At 33.3% G+C, this 13,451-nt stretch overlaps 1 protein-coding gene across 1 annotated transcript in view; it reads left to right on the plus strand.

Moving 5' to 3' along the window:
• The first annotated feature begins 573 nt into the window (after positions 1 to 573).
• LOC145670103 (vascular endothelial growth factor receptor 2-like) overlaps positions 574 to 13,451 on the plus strand; it is a 135,460-nt gene continuing 122,582 nt past the window's right edge. The window contains exon 1 of the mRNA XM_081738472.1: positions 574 to 613. Coding sequence (XP_081594598.1) covers positions 574 to 613 — 40 coding nt within the window. The remainder of the gene's footprint in view (positions 614 to 13,451) is intronic.

Below are 13,451 nucleotides of genomic sequence, written 5' to 3' on the forward strand. Positions count from 1 at the left end.
GAAATAGAAGGTGGTGTCACACCTTTGATGGAAACATCATCAGGCGTAATAGTTACAGAAGATTTCTCTAAAGAAGGAGCTCCAGGGGTACGAAGAGAGGGAGGGTTATTCTCCACATCACCATGAGCACCAGTATTCTTGACTAGGGAAGAAGTAGAAAGTACAGGAAAAACACTGAAGTTAGTAACATCTGGAACAGCGTTAAGTTGCACTGGAGGCGGAGCCAAACGTGAATTTGACTCGGGAGGTAGTCGAGAACCTTCAGAAACCGGAACAGTCACAGGAGCACGTTTAGACAGTCGTTTATCACATTGCGAAATCAAATGCTGATCACTATCACATCGTGCACAAGTTTTAATTTGTCCAGGATATGTCACCCACAAACGAAGACCATGAACTGTGACATATGACGGAATGTTCTTTTTGAGGACGATCTTAAGTAATTTCCGCCCGGTACGCACCGGGTAAAAATGTCCAGTAGAGTAGAGTTCATCGGTAAGACTTAGAATTTCCCCATAGGAAAGAAAAACTTGTTTAAGGTGTATATCGGAAAGTTCCATTGGAACCGCATGAATGGGGACCAATTTAATCAAATATGAAGCCGAATCAATAGGTAGGTTATACGAACCTACCGCATCAGAATACTTAACAGTATCTGTAAATACATTTAAAATGCGTTCACAATCTTCCTGAGTTTTTAATTCAATATATAATAGCTTACGTGGAAAATCCATTTCTATACTGAGCACAGTTTCCAAGGGTAACCCAAAGGTATCCTTAATCCACTCATGTAAAATAATAGAAGTCGGCACAGTTACCACACTTTGAAAACTGATAAGAAGTGTATTGAGGCGAATCGTGTTCATATCGAACGTAAGTCAGAAAACTGAATCCCAAAAAAACAAAACAAAAAAACTATGTGATAATATTAAGAACAGGTGAAAAATACAATTAAATTCAGTCAGATAACACACACACAAGACAGAGGAACCGACACACTACACTAGCAGTGGTAGCTGTTCGAAAGAAACACCAGTGACCTCGAGCGAACCACGCCGAGAACCAGCTCACTCGGCTACCAGCCATGAACTCCTACCCACTTGACCACACAGACTTTCTTTTGTTGCCTATCTTTTTCTTAAGAAATAAATGCTCACGGCTATAGAGCATGTCACTTCCAAACTTAAGACAACAGTTTTTCTCTTTGTTTATATATTTCCGTACAACATCTTGGTTACAGAAGCTAATTTATATTTGGCAGACAATTTACACCCTAGATTTAAGCCAATAAATGCAATATTTTACTCCAGTTTCCTGTTCCTTGATTCAACTCTCCCCTGTTCTGTTACCAATTCTGTAATTCCCTCTACAATCGTGCTGTGCTGCTCCCAAAATTCCCTTGAAAACATTATTGCCAGTATACACAAAACCGAACATAATTTTGTTTTTTGCTTATATTTTTATTATTTTATTATATTTTTTTGGAAATATTTCCTTAGATGGATTGCTTTCTATTATCTCCACATACTAATAACTGAATTTTACCCATAAACATAAGGAAAATAAAATAATCGAGAAGAATCATGAGTTACAGTATACGCGCATTTTTTTTTTTTTTTTTTGCGCATGGGAGTACATGCTCCAACTGAAGATAAGGGTGACGATATAAAAGTTTTTACGAAGAAGTGGAATGGATATTTGGCCAACTCCCGCGATACCATATGAAGATTCTATTAGGGGATTTCAATGCGAAGATAGGACGAGAGGATATTTTCAAACCGATTATAGGGTACGAAAGTTTGCATAAGGAAAGCAATGACAACGGTGTTAGACTCGTGAACTTTGCAACATCCAAAAAGCTAATCGTGAAGAGTACAAAATTCCCACATCGCGACGTTCATAAATACACTTGGACATCACCATACGGAAAAACACATAATCAAATTGATCACGTTTTAGTAGATAGAAGAAGGCAATCTAGCATAACTGACGTCCGGTCGTTTAGAGGGGCGGATTGTGACACTGATCACTACCTGGTAGTGGCGATAATACGGGAGAGATTATCGTTCAATAAAGGTAATATTCAATGTCCGAAAACGGAGAGATTTAATTTAAAGAATTTAGAAGAGAGCCAGATAAGAGAGGAATACCAGGTTGAAGTTTCGAATAGATTCTCGGTTTTAGAAGACTCGGAGTGCACTAGTGTTGAGGATACTTGGATTGAAATTAGAGATAGCATTAAAATTTCAGCAATAGAAAAATTGGGACACGCGGAAATACGTAGAAACAAACAATGGTTCGATCAAGAATGCATTAAACTAGCAGAGAAGAGAAAACAGGAAAAATTACGGTGGCTACAAAATCCGATTGGAATAACTTTACAAAATTTCGCAGATATCAGGCGGGAAACTTCCAAAACTTTTAGAACAAAGAAACGCGATTTTCTGAAAGCTAAAATTAAGGAACTTGAAGATAATAGTAAAAATAAAAATATTCGGGACATGTATAAAGGGATCAGCGAATTTAAGAAAGGCTATCAACCTCGTGCTTATATATTAAAGAAAGCTGACGGAACAGTTCTCACTGATACGGATAGCCTCTTAAATAGATGGAAAGATTTCTTTGACGATTTGCTGAACACGCAGCCAAAAACTAATGTGCGTGGAGAAAAGAAGATACACACCGCAGAACCGTATATTCCAGAACCCAATCGAATAGAAGTAGAAACCGCTATAAAGAAATTAAAGAAACACAAATCTCCGGGTGTAGATGAACTTCCGTCTGAGTTAATTTTAGCTGGAGGCGAAAAATTGTGGAACAAGATACACAAACTCATTCTCCTTATCTGGAACAAGGAAGAATTGCCGCAAGGGTGGAAAGAATCAATCATTGTTCCAATTCACAAGAAAGGCGACAAAACTGACTGTAATAATTATCGAGGCATTTCTCTTCTGTCAACATCCTATAAAATCATTTCAAATATTCTATAAGCAAGATTGACCCCATACGCAGATGAAATTATTGGAGATTATCAGTGCGGATTTAGACGAAATCGATCAACTATCGACCAAATATTTACCATTCGACAAATACTCGAAAAAAAGTGGGAATACAATACCCCGGTACATCAACTATTTATTGATTTTAGAAAGGCGTACGACTCGGTTAGGAGAGATACATTATACAACGTTCTTACAGAAATCGGAGTACTGAGAAAGCTAATTAGATTAATTAAGATATGTTTAAGTGAATCCCAAAGTAAAGTCCGGGTAGGAAAATTTTTGTCCACAAGCTTTCACGTCGAAAATGTCCTGAAATAAGGAGATACGTTGTCGCCATTATTATTTAACTTTGTGCTGGAATACGCCATAAGGAAAATCAAAGATAGCAACCAGGGCCTAGAGTTAAACGGTATTCACCAGGTTATGGCATATGCCGACGATGTAAATTTAATAGGAGATGATAGGAGAACAATAGAAAGAAATGCAGAGATCTTATTAAACGCTTGCTGGAACATGAGTTTAGAAGTAAATGCAGATAAAACTAAATACTTGGAAGTGCGTCGGGACCGTAATACGGCAAATTGTGGAGGCGTTAAAATATTAAATAATACTTTTCATAAAGTGGATACTTTCAAATATTTAGGATCAATATTAACAGACGAAAATCATATTCACGAAGAAACTAAATGTCGACTAAAGGCAGGGAATTCGTGTTATTATTCGGTTCAAAATCTCTTGTCGTCGCGAATTCTGTCGAAGAATTTGAAGCTTAAAATATATAAAACGATAATCATGCCTGTTGTTCTGTATGGTTGCGAAACATGGTCGCTTACTCTGAGGGAAGAACATAGACTGAAGAACATAGACTGAGAACTACATCCTGAGAAGAATATTCGGACCCAAGAGGAACGAGAATGGGGAATGGCGGAAACTTCATAACGAGGAACTACATAATTCATATGGTTTACCCAACATTGTTAGGGTCGTCAAGAATGGAGGGTTAGGTGGGCAGGTCATGTAGCTAGAATGGAAGAAAGTAGAAACGCTTTCAAAGTCTTGACTGGAAGACCAACCGGAAAACAACCATTAGGAAGACCTAGGCACAGATGGGAGGATAATATTAAGATGGATCTCGCAGAGATATGAATACAAAGTAGAAACCGGATGCAATTAGCTAATGATAGAAGTCAGTGGAGAGCTTTTGTGAACGCGGCACTAAACCTCCGGGTTCCATAGGCCATAGAGTTAGTTAGTTAGTTATCTATTAATGAATATAGAATTGCTATTAAAAAACGGCTGGTGGACCTCATGGATTCCCTCCTTGCATACTTAAGGCATGCTCTGAACTACTTATGAATCCATTATGCACTATATTTAATATGATTATAAAAACTACTTGTTTCCCTACATTTTGGAAAACAACTCGAGCATGCCCTGTTTTGAAATCTGGAGATAGTAAAATAATTGAAAATTATCGAGCCATAACAATTTATGTGCACCAGCAAAAACATTAGCACAAATTTTGTTTGATCGAAATCTAAAACATGTCAAAGCACATATTTCACAGCTTCAACATGGGTTTTACCCTGGTAATTAATGACAAATTTAATTATTTACGTTCAATACATATATAGTACTATTTTCCATAGACATTCACTGTCCACTCAGTCTATGGCTTTTCCAAAGCATTTTACTTTTTTGACTTTTCCAAAGCATTTAACAAGACTGATCATACTATATAAATAAATAAACTTGATAAATTTGGATTATGTTCAAAATATATAAAACTCTTTCGGTCAAACCTTCCAAATCGAATTCAATATGTGATATATAAACAATTTAAATTCGTAGAATATAGATGTAATACCGGAGTACCTCAAGGATTCAACCTTGGACCTCTTCTTTTTATATTGTATATTAATGTTATACGGTTAAGTATGCCAACTGCCTAATGTACGCAGATGACAATAAATTATTTATCGAATAAAAAACAATTCAGATAGCCTACGTCTACAATATATTGATGAACTGTATAACTGGTCGGTAAGAAATAGACTTTAATTTAATGTTAAGAAGTGTAATTATATTGTATTTAGTAATATTAAGAATAGTCCGGAAGTTCAATATACAATTAATAAACAGTTAGTACAGAAGGTAAATTATATTATGGACTTGGGTGTAATATTAGATTCAAAACTTACATTCAACAATCACGTGGATTATATAGTAAAATGTGCATAAAATCAGTAAGGTTTTATTATCAGAAATACAACAAACTTTAAAACTATTGATTCTAACAAAGCGTTATTTAAAAGTCTAGTAAGAAGTAAGTTGGAATACGGATCCTCAATATGGAAAATTTTTGCCTTCTCCTATTCCAATAAAATGGAAGCAATTCAGAAACGTTTTCTACGCTACTTATATTTGCAGAAATATCAAGTCTCAGCTATAAGATATAGAATATCATACCAACATTTGTTAAATGAATTTTGTTATAACAAGTTATCTACTAGATAAAAGTAAATGAACAAATACTTTCATACAAACTGGTGAAAGGTACACTCATGTCCAAAATGATTGTCGCATATCTATAACTCTCTTCTTGTAAGAATATAATTTGATAATGATTTTGCAGGCCACTTTTAATACTGATACTATGTGTATAATCGGAAAATGTACATTTGTGTCAAATTTCATAGGAAAAGAATAATAAATACGAAAATTAGAGCGAATAAAACATAATGTTGCTAAATGGACAAGAAAGTTTTATTTTTGTTTTATTGTACTTATTTACTGCTCTTTTGACATGAAATTTGCCACATACATGTCTTTGACGATTGTACACGTACTAACATTGTAAGAAGTACCGGGCAAATTCAATATCAAATTATATTCCTACAACAACGTATTTATAGACATGCGACAATAATTTTGGACATGAGTGTATATACGATAACAGTTCGTTTTTGGGACTATTTGAATTTAACACAAAAATGGCTAATATTCGACAGAGATACTTATTATTATATGACATACCTCAACAGAGCATTACAGTGATTCACCATTGGTTCGAATGTGCAAAACATATAATATTATACCTCAGAAATTCCCGTATTTAGATTTTAGCATATCTTTCAAACCTATTGTGAATTATTGCAACAAAATGTTATATGGATTTCTATAAAGTATATTCACTTGTTTATTTATAAGTGTATTAAGTTCATGTATTTTTGCTACTGTAGCTATTTAAATTTAAAACAGTTTGTTAGAAAATTAATTGTATAATATTTACCTATATTCGTATTATTATTATTTCTTTTAAATTATTATAAAATAAGATTGTAAAATATTTATTTCAGGTCTTCTGTAATTAAAGAATATAGTCTCTGTTGAAGACAAATAAATAAATAAATAAATAAATGAACTATGGACTCAACATTATTATCGGTCGTTTTGAATTATTTTATATGTTCTTCCTTTGAATGTCCCAGGTGTGAGAGGGGGTCTAACGTCTACTGCAAGTTGAATTTAAACTTGAAAATCATCGGAACTGCTCCCAATGAACTTGAAGACCCCGAAAACTATGAATTTGATACTAATATGGTCATTTTTCATTATTTTTATATGTCACAAGTTCACACACTCCTTCAGAGTGCTAACTGGGGCTGAACTTAAATGGCATCTAGAGTGTAACTCTTTACATAACAAGTAAGTGATCCCCAAAATTATGGTTCGACACTAATTTCGGTCTTTTATCATTTTTACATCTACCCTTCGTACTCCTCCTAGGATGGTTTAGGGGTATTGCTACCAAGAGAGCTAAATTTGAAGTTAAACGGCATTACAACTGCTACCAATCAACTTAACTTGTTCCGATTGTGAAGGTTGGCTTGGAGATTCGAACCTGGCATCTTTGGTTTACTGGTTTCCGAAGATACCTAAAGCTGGTCTTAGAAACCTTTTGCCTTAGAACAGCCATAATCAATGCGCTCAACCCTTTTGAAACAAGGTGTACCTATCCACGGGAAAAAATGCCAGTATGTTTATTTGAAAAGTAAACAATAAATGATACTTCACAATGTAACTTATTTTTCCTTGTATCCCAAGTTAGGTAATTTACTTTGACTATTTCGGTGTGATCTGCAGTTTGCTAAAAATTATTGTAAAATTGCTAAACTGGGCATATCATTAGATTCTTCCTCCCTGTGAAACCATCCTAGAAGAATTAGTGAAACTTTAATACTGGGAAATTGACTGGGAAAGAAGGTTTTATTTCTTTTAGGAAACACGTGTCTTGTATTGCTAATAAAGATTATTACAGATTTTCGTATTTAAATTTCCTGTAAGTAAAGCAAATAATGCAATTTCGAATAATTGTTACTCACCTACCACACTGATTAGAACTGATCAAAGTGATCAGTTCATTAATTCAGCAAACTGATTAATAATTAACAACGAGTTAGCAAATCTCGTGTGAATGAAGGAAATCACAAAAATCCAGAAAACGTTTGACCACTTTCCACTCTTTAACCAAATGTCTTTTTTTTTTTAAAGTATAATGTTTCAATTATCTATAGACGCCGAGCTTGTAAACTTGATAAATGTTCAGGTCCTGGGACTAATAAGGATTTTAAATTTGGATTTGGAAATGTTCCTTCCATCTTTCTCGAACGTCATCTTCCTCTTTTAATTTCCATTTTTTTCTCTTTATCAAATCATTGATCAATTTTGTTGTTCTTCTTCTTACTCCTCGTATTCCTTCAATCTTTCTTTCTATGACAGTAGACAATTTCTTCAAAATATATGTCCAAATTAATTGGCCTTCCTACGAAGGATGATGGCTAGAAAAGGGTCCTCTTCTCTCCTACTCATTTTAAAACATCAATGTTTGTTACTCTCTCCGTCTATTTTATTTTCTGTATCTTCCTCGAACATTATCCTTCGAAGCTCTCTAAATATTTCTTCTTTATTTACATATAGACTGTAGAAATAAATATTCATTTACGTGTGAATTTAGCTATAGAAAATACAAATTTTGTTGCACACTGTCGTTGTGCTGGCAAACCAAAGACAAGCGACCTCCGTACCAAACTATGTTTTTATGCTGCTGTTATGTATACGTATGAATAAACTAAATCAGTAACTATGAATAAAGTAAATCAGTTAACTTGACGTACAAGGCGAAAGCGCTATATTTAGCTTATACAAGAAGCAGTCATAAAGTTTCCGGAATTTTGTTGCAGTTTTGACATCTGTAATGCAACCACAAAGAATCTTGTGCACTTCAATCCTTATGTTGCCAAATTATAAATATGACAAGTGTGAATACGTCTTAACAGACAGTATACGAATAGTGTAACTGAACGGAATAGTGTGTAGTAATCAGTTGTCCCAACGTCACAGCCTTATAAACAGTTAGCGCCATCGAATGTTTGGCTTTTCTCTACGCTAAAAATGGGCCTCTTCCATTTCGCCAACGTAGAAGAGATCAAAACCAACCCGACAGCTTAACTTCGGAAGATACCAAAAGAGGCATTTCGTTGGTGTTTGTACCAATCACAGGAGCGGTTGAGCAAGTGTGAGTTTCCTAAGATACCTACTTGGTAGGTGAATGAGTAAATGTATACTTATATTGTAGTAATAGAGAGCTACAACCAAATTCCAGGAACTTTTTGACTTCTCTTCATATATTCTATAACAGCTATTATCAGACAGCTAATAATAGTTATGGACCAAAACACACAGAAGAGCCTAAACCTTTGATCTAGTTATTTCGTCGTTACAACACAAAAGAAAGAGAAGAAGTAAACAAGGACGACCTTTAAATATAATCAATGCAAATGTTTTTTCTCTTGTACTATACAACGCTTAGATGTTGATACAATAGTAACAAAAGCTTAAAAATTCCTAAGAAAATAAACTGACGCATGTTTAAAATATTAACTATGACTCACCTTAGTATACATCAAGATATTTATTTATGAAACCTAGTCAATGGTTGCATCCATCATATTTTTGAGAATTTTACAGCTATTTACTTCTGACAATTAAGAGAAGCAGATCTTATTTTCAAGGAATGCGCTGAGATTGTGGAAGTTACCATCCAAAATTTTCCGTTAATTAAATATCTAAGCGTATACTAAGGAAGTCGTAATTTAATGCGTAAAAATTTCGATATAATTTCTCGAGAACATTTTGGTCAATAACTATTATTGATTGAAGCACGGGATAATCTACTATTCGCCTCAACATATACTTGTTTTTCGTCTGTTCGTCTCTAGCACAGTAGCTTTCGCAAGATTTATTAGATTTTTATGAAGCTGTTGTTCGAGAATAAAATTCATAAAGAATTAATGGATAAAAGAACTAAAATTCATCTCAAGTTGAAGTTCTCATACTCACAATGTAACAGATAATAAGTCTGTAGTTCCCGGTTGAAATTCATAAAGAATTAATGGATAAAAGGAGATAAAATTCGTTCCAAGTTAAAACCTCTCATTTTCGTAACGTGATAAGAAATAAGCTTATTCTTTGAGGTTCAAATTCATAAAGAATTAATACATAAAAAGACTTAAAATTCATTCTAAATACTACAACAATCTCTACTCAAACTCAGGTCCTATTAATTAGAAACACTTCATATCATGAAAAAAATTTTCGACATTAAGTACTTCAGATGTTCATATCCCGTTCGTCTTACTTGTATTATTAATATTATATAAGTATCAAAGTTGGGATCTTAGTTGTTCTGACGCGTCTTTAGATTGTAGCACTGAATAGCAAATGTGATTGTTTTCGTTTAATAAGTAGATTTGAAGTATGTAATAACTTAACGTAGTGCCAGTTAAAACGATATTGGTTGGGAACACTATTTATATTTTGAGAGTATAAAGCATAACAAACGACTTCACCCAATCGAGATTTCCATCGTACAGAATTCTTATATATTAGTTTAACAGTTATAGAAATATGTTTCAATGTAAAAAGTTCACCATATATATATATATATATATATATATATATATATATATATATATATATATATATATATATATATAAATTATGCATACAGGCTACGGAAGAATAACACCATCAAACTTTGGGAGGTGACTCCTTATATCAAGTGAAAGAAAAGTTCTATAAATATGTCAACAAGCCCTTTATTTCAGATTTGTAAAATGCTGAAAATTCGAAAAGTAACTTTTTGAAATGCGCTCCCTTGAAAATTATGTGCTTATGGCAAATGGATCAAGGATTTGCATTGGAACTAGCATGGGTTCTATCTAAATACCCATGTTCACGGATCCTCCGGTACGGCGAAACGAATATTGAATTCATACTTATGAAATGTATACTCCTACACCCTAACTTTGATTGTGCAATTTGCTGCTCTAATTGGCAATCTGCGATAGTTTTCAAACTAGGACGTTTTAAAAAGTGATTTTTCGTATCTTTGGCGGTTTACAACTTTGAAAGGAGAGTCACCTCCCCAATTTTGGTATGTTATTTTCCCGCATCCTATATAGATATATATAAATTACTTATAGGAGATAGTGAGAAGATGATGACATCCACCAGAACTGGTAGTCAGTTAGTTCTTTCCCTAATTAATTCATTACGTGCGGAATGGAAATAATTCGGGGAAATCTAAGAATAATTAAAGAAAAACGTTGTATGTAGTTTTCAGGCAGGCGCTTTATTGGAAGGCAGGGTAAAGCGGTATGAGATATATGCAGGCGAGGTGATCATGAAATACAATTGTAGATCTCAGTGCAAGAAGAGGACAGCTAAAATTTAACAATATCTTCAATATTAGTTTTTTAAAAGAATGTCTATTTTCTTTTTTATTTTGACGGAAACTTTTAGCAAAGTCTGTTACGAAGTCATAGGGAAAGGTCCTTTACAAAAAGTTCGGAGGTTAAAGTGAAAAAAGGATTGTAGTAGGTAGTAGGATTGTAGTTTTTTTTTCAACCGTGAAAATATTGTAATATTTGAACTGTCCCCTTCCTTGCACCCATGTCCTCAATTGTAATATATTTAATAGTAACAGTTTATTATGATTATTATTTTATTGTTTCATTTTCCTTCAAAATTGATGTTTACTAATTTGTTTTTTCCCACTTTCTTTCTTCTCCGTAGTTCAGCCGTCGGCTTCCTTACAACATAAAACTTTTTACAATTATGGCAAAAAATATAATGTAGAATGCAGCGTACTTGGATATCCAATTCCCGAAGTTAGCTGGTATTTTAAAAAGTGCAGTAACTATCCAAGATGTGATGGAGATTTTGAGTCCATAAAGGTATAATTTATTATTCTCAAAATATGGTGGAGGTATTGGCTATTTACCGAACTTGCTCAGGAGAAAGCTCAAATTATAAATACTAGAAAAAGAGTTTTTTTTCTTTTTTAACTGCTTATGAGCTCAAGACTGATTATATCATTCCATGTATTAAATAACAATCTTTTTATAATAGTTTATGGGTATGATAAATTTATTTTTATGTTTATTACGGAAGAGAATTCTGCCTAAGATCTGTATACGTTTAAAGTATTAATACCTCTTATTTTCCTTTCTTTGATTAGCCAAATCAGTACCATGATCTTCTTCAGGGTAAGGAAAAGATATCAACGCTAGAGATTAATGCTACAGAAACGGGGGTTTTGTCTTGTATAGCATGTAACGAATATAATTGCTCTAATGGCACGGAAGTTTTCGTCGTTGTTGGTAAGTGTTTTCTTCAACAAACAATTTGAGTACGGTAACTTCTCTTTTATGTTTAGCATTATTACTATATTACTACCACAATCACCAAGTAACTCGGGAGATTTTTGTATTTTGATAATAAGGAATAGTTTGTTTTAGTAATTAAACAGATAACGAGTTTCAATCTATATGATTACACATGTCATATACGTCTTTGACAAATATCGTAGACTGAAGTGATAAATGTTATAATCTAGTAAAACAAGTGTGATAGACACCTCGCGTCAATCATAGATTCATATGATAAATACTATAGATTCAGATTTCATATTCTTAGAATGGTACGAAAAATATAGACAGATAAAGTATATCATTAAGTAAAGTTCTATGGTAAATATGAGACTGAAATATTATAAAGAATGGTCTGTATTACAAATATAATAGACATAGCACTAATTGAGGTTACAAATATTAAATGTAAGAGACTTCCATGGTGTTATATACTGAAATAATAAATGTCGTAGATTGAAATCACGAATGTTATAGACAAATAAAATGACCAGGTTTATAATAAAACGGTTTTTGAAGGTTAAATTAATCAATTATTTTTTTCTAATTTTTAATTTCATCAATTAAAATTTCTAGGAGTTAATTTGTAATTAATAGTTGCTAATTGTGTTAAAAAATTAATCGTTAATTTTTTCCCAGAAACATATGAAATAGATATTCTGCAAGGATCTTTGTGGCTTATATATATAAAAAAACTAAAAACGATTCCACAACAGCAACTACAGAACTCGCACATTTATATGCATGCATGTCCTGGGTAGAAGTAAAGAAGTAATCTATACGCAGAGTTAAATTAAAACACGCGTAGTTTTCATTGATTTTTTTCCTGGCTTCTATAATACTTTAATTTTAGTTTTCAATAATTAACAGTTTTGTTTGAAAAAAGTGACTTTTCACAAGAATAGATTAATTTTCTCATGTTTTTAACTTTATCCATGAAATTTTGCATTAACCCTTAACTATGCTGGTGAGGTCTAATTTACCCTGACACTCTTGTTTATATTGACCAGATTGCTTGGTGAATAGCGCCAGCTCTTCTCATACCTTTCATACGTCCAAAGGTTTTTATTTAACAGTAGAGTTGGCACTTGTATCTAGGATCAGGGAACTCGTACTGCACCTCACCAGCACATTAACCTATCTTTTCTTTATCATAATGTATGACAATGTAAAATTTTTATTCTTCGTTACTGACGATTGCTGTGTGCATTGTACTAGTCAGCGAAGTAATTATAACTTGCTACGTGGGAAAATAATTGGACATAGATGTGAACCTATACTACTTGCTGGAGATAATGTAAGAATTGGTCATTACGAAATATACCCTCGACAGCATAACATAAAAGAAAACAAAAAATAAAAACTGATATGTTTGGAACATGGCAAATATATGTTTACAAACTGTTGGTTAAAGTTAATGTAATGTCTTGCTTTTGGCTTGTTCACATGTGAGTTAAATATATTCACTGTCACTAAAATAAGTAATTCTGCTATTGTTATTCATTGGGGTATTGTGAACCTCACTAGCATGTTTGCGTCAGTGGATTGTACCAGCACAGTTAAAGGTTAACTGTCAGAACTCAAGATAACCTTTATTGCATTATAGTGGAAGTCGTAAATTTTAATTAGTAGAGTACATATGTAGGTTCTGCCCCACTTTCCCCCCCTTCCACCC

The sequence above is a fragment of the Thermobia domestica genome, chromosome 14 (assembly GCF_964235325.1).
Source record: "Thermobia domestica chromosome 14, izTheDome1.hap1.1, whole genome shotgun sequence".
NCBI lineage: Eukaryota > Metazoa > Arthropoda > Insecta > Zygentoma > Lepismatidae > Thermobia > Thermobia domestica.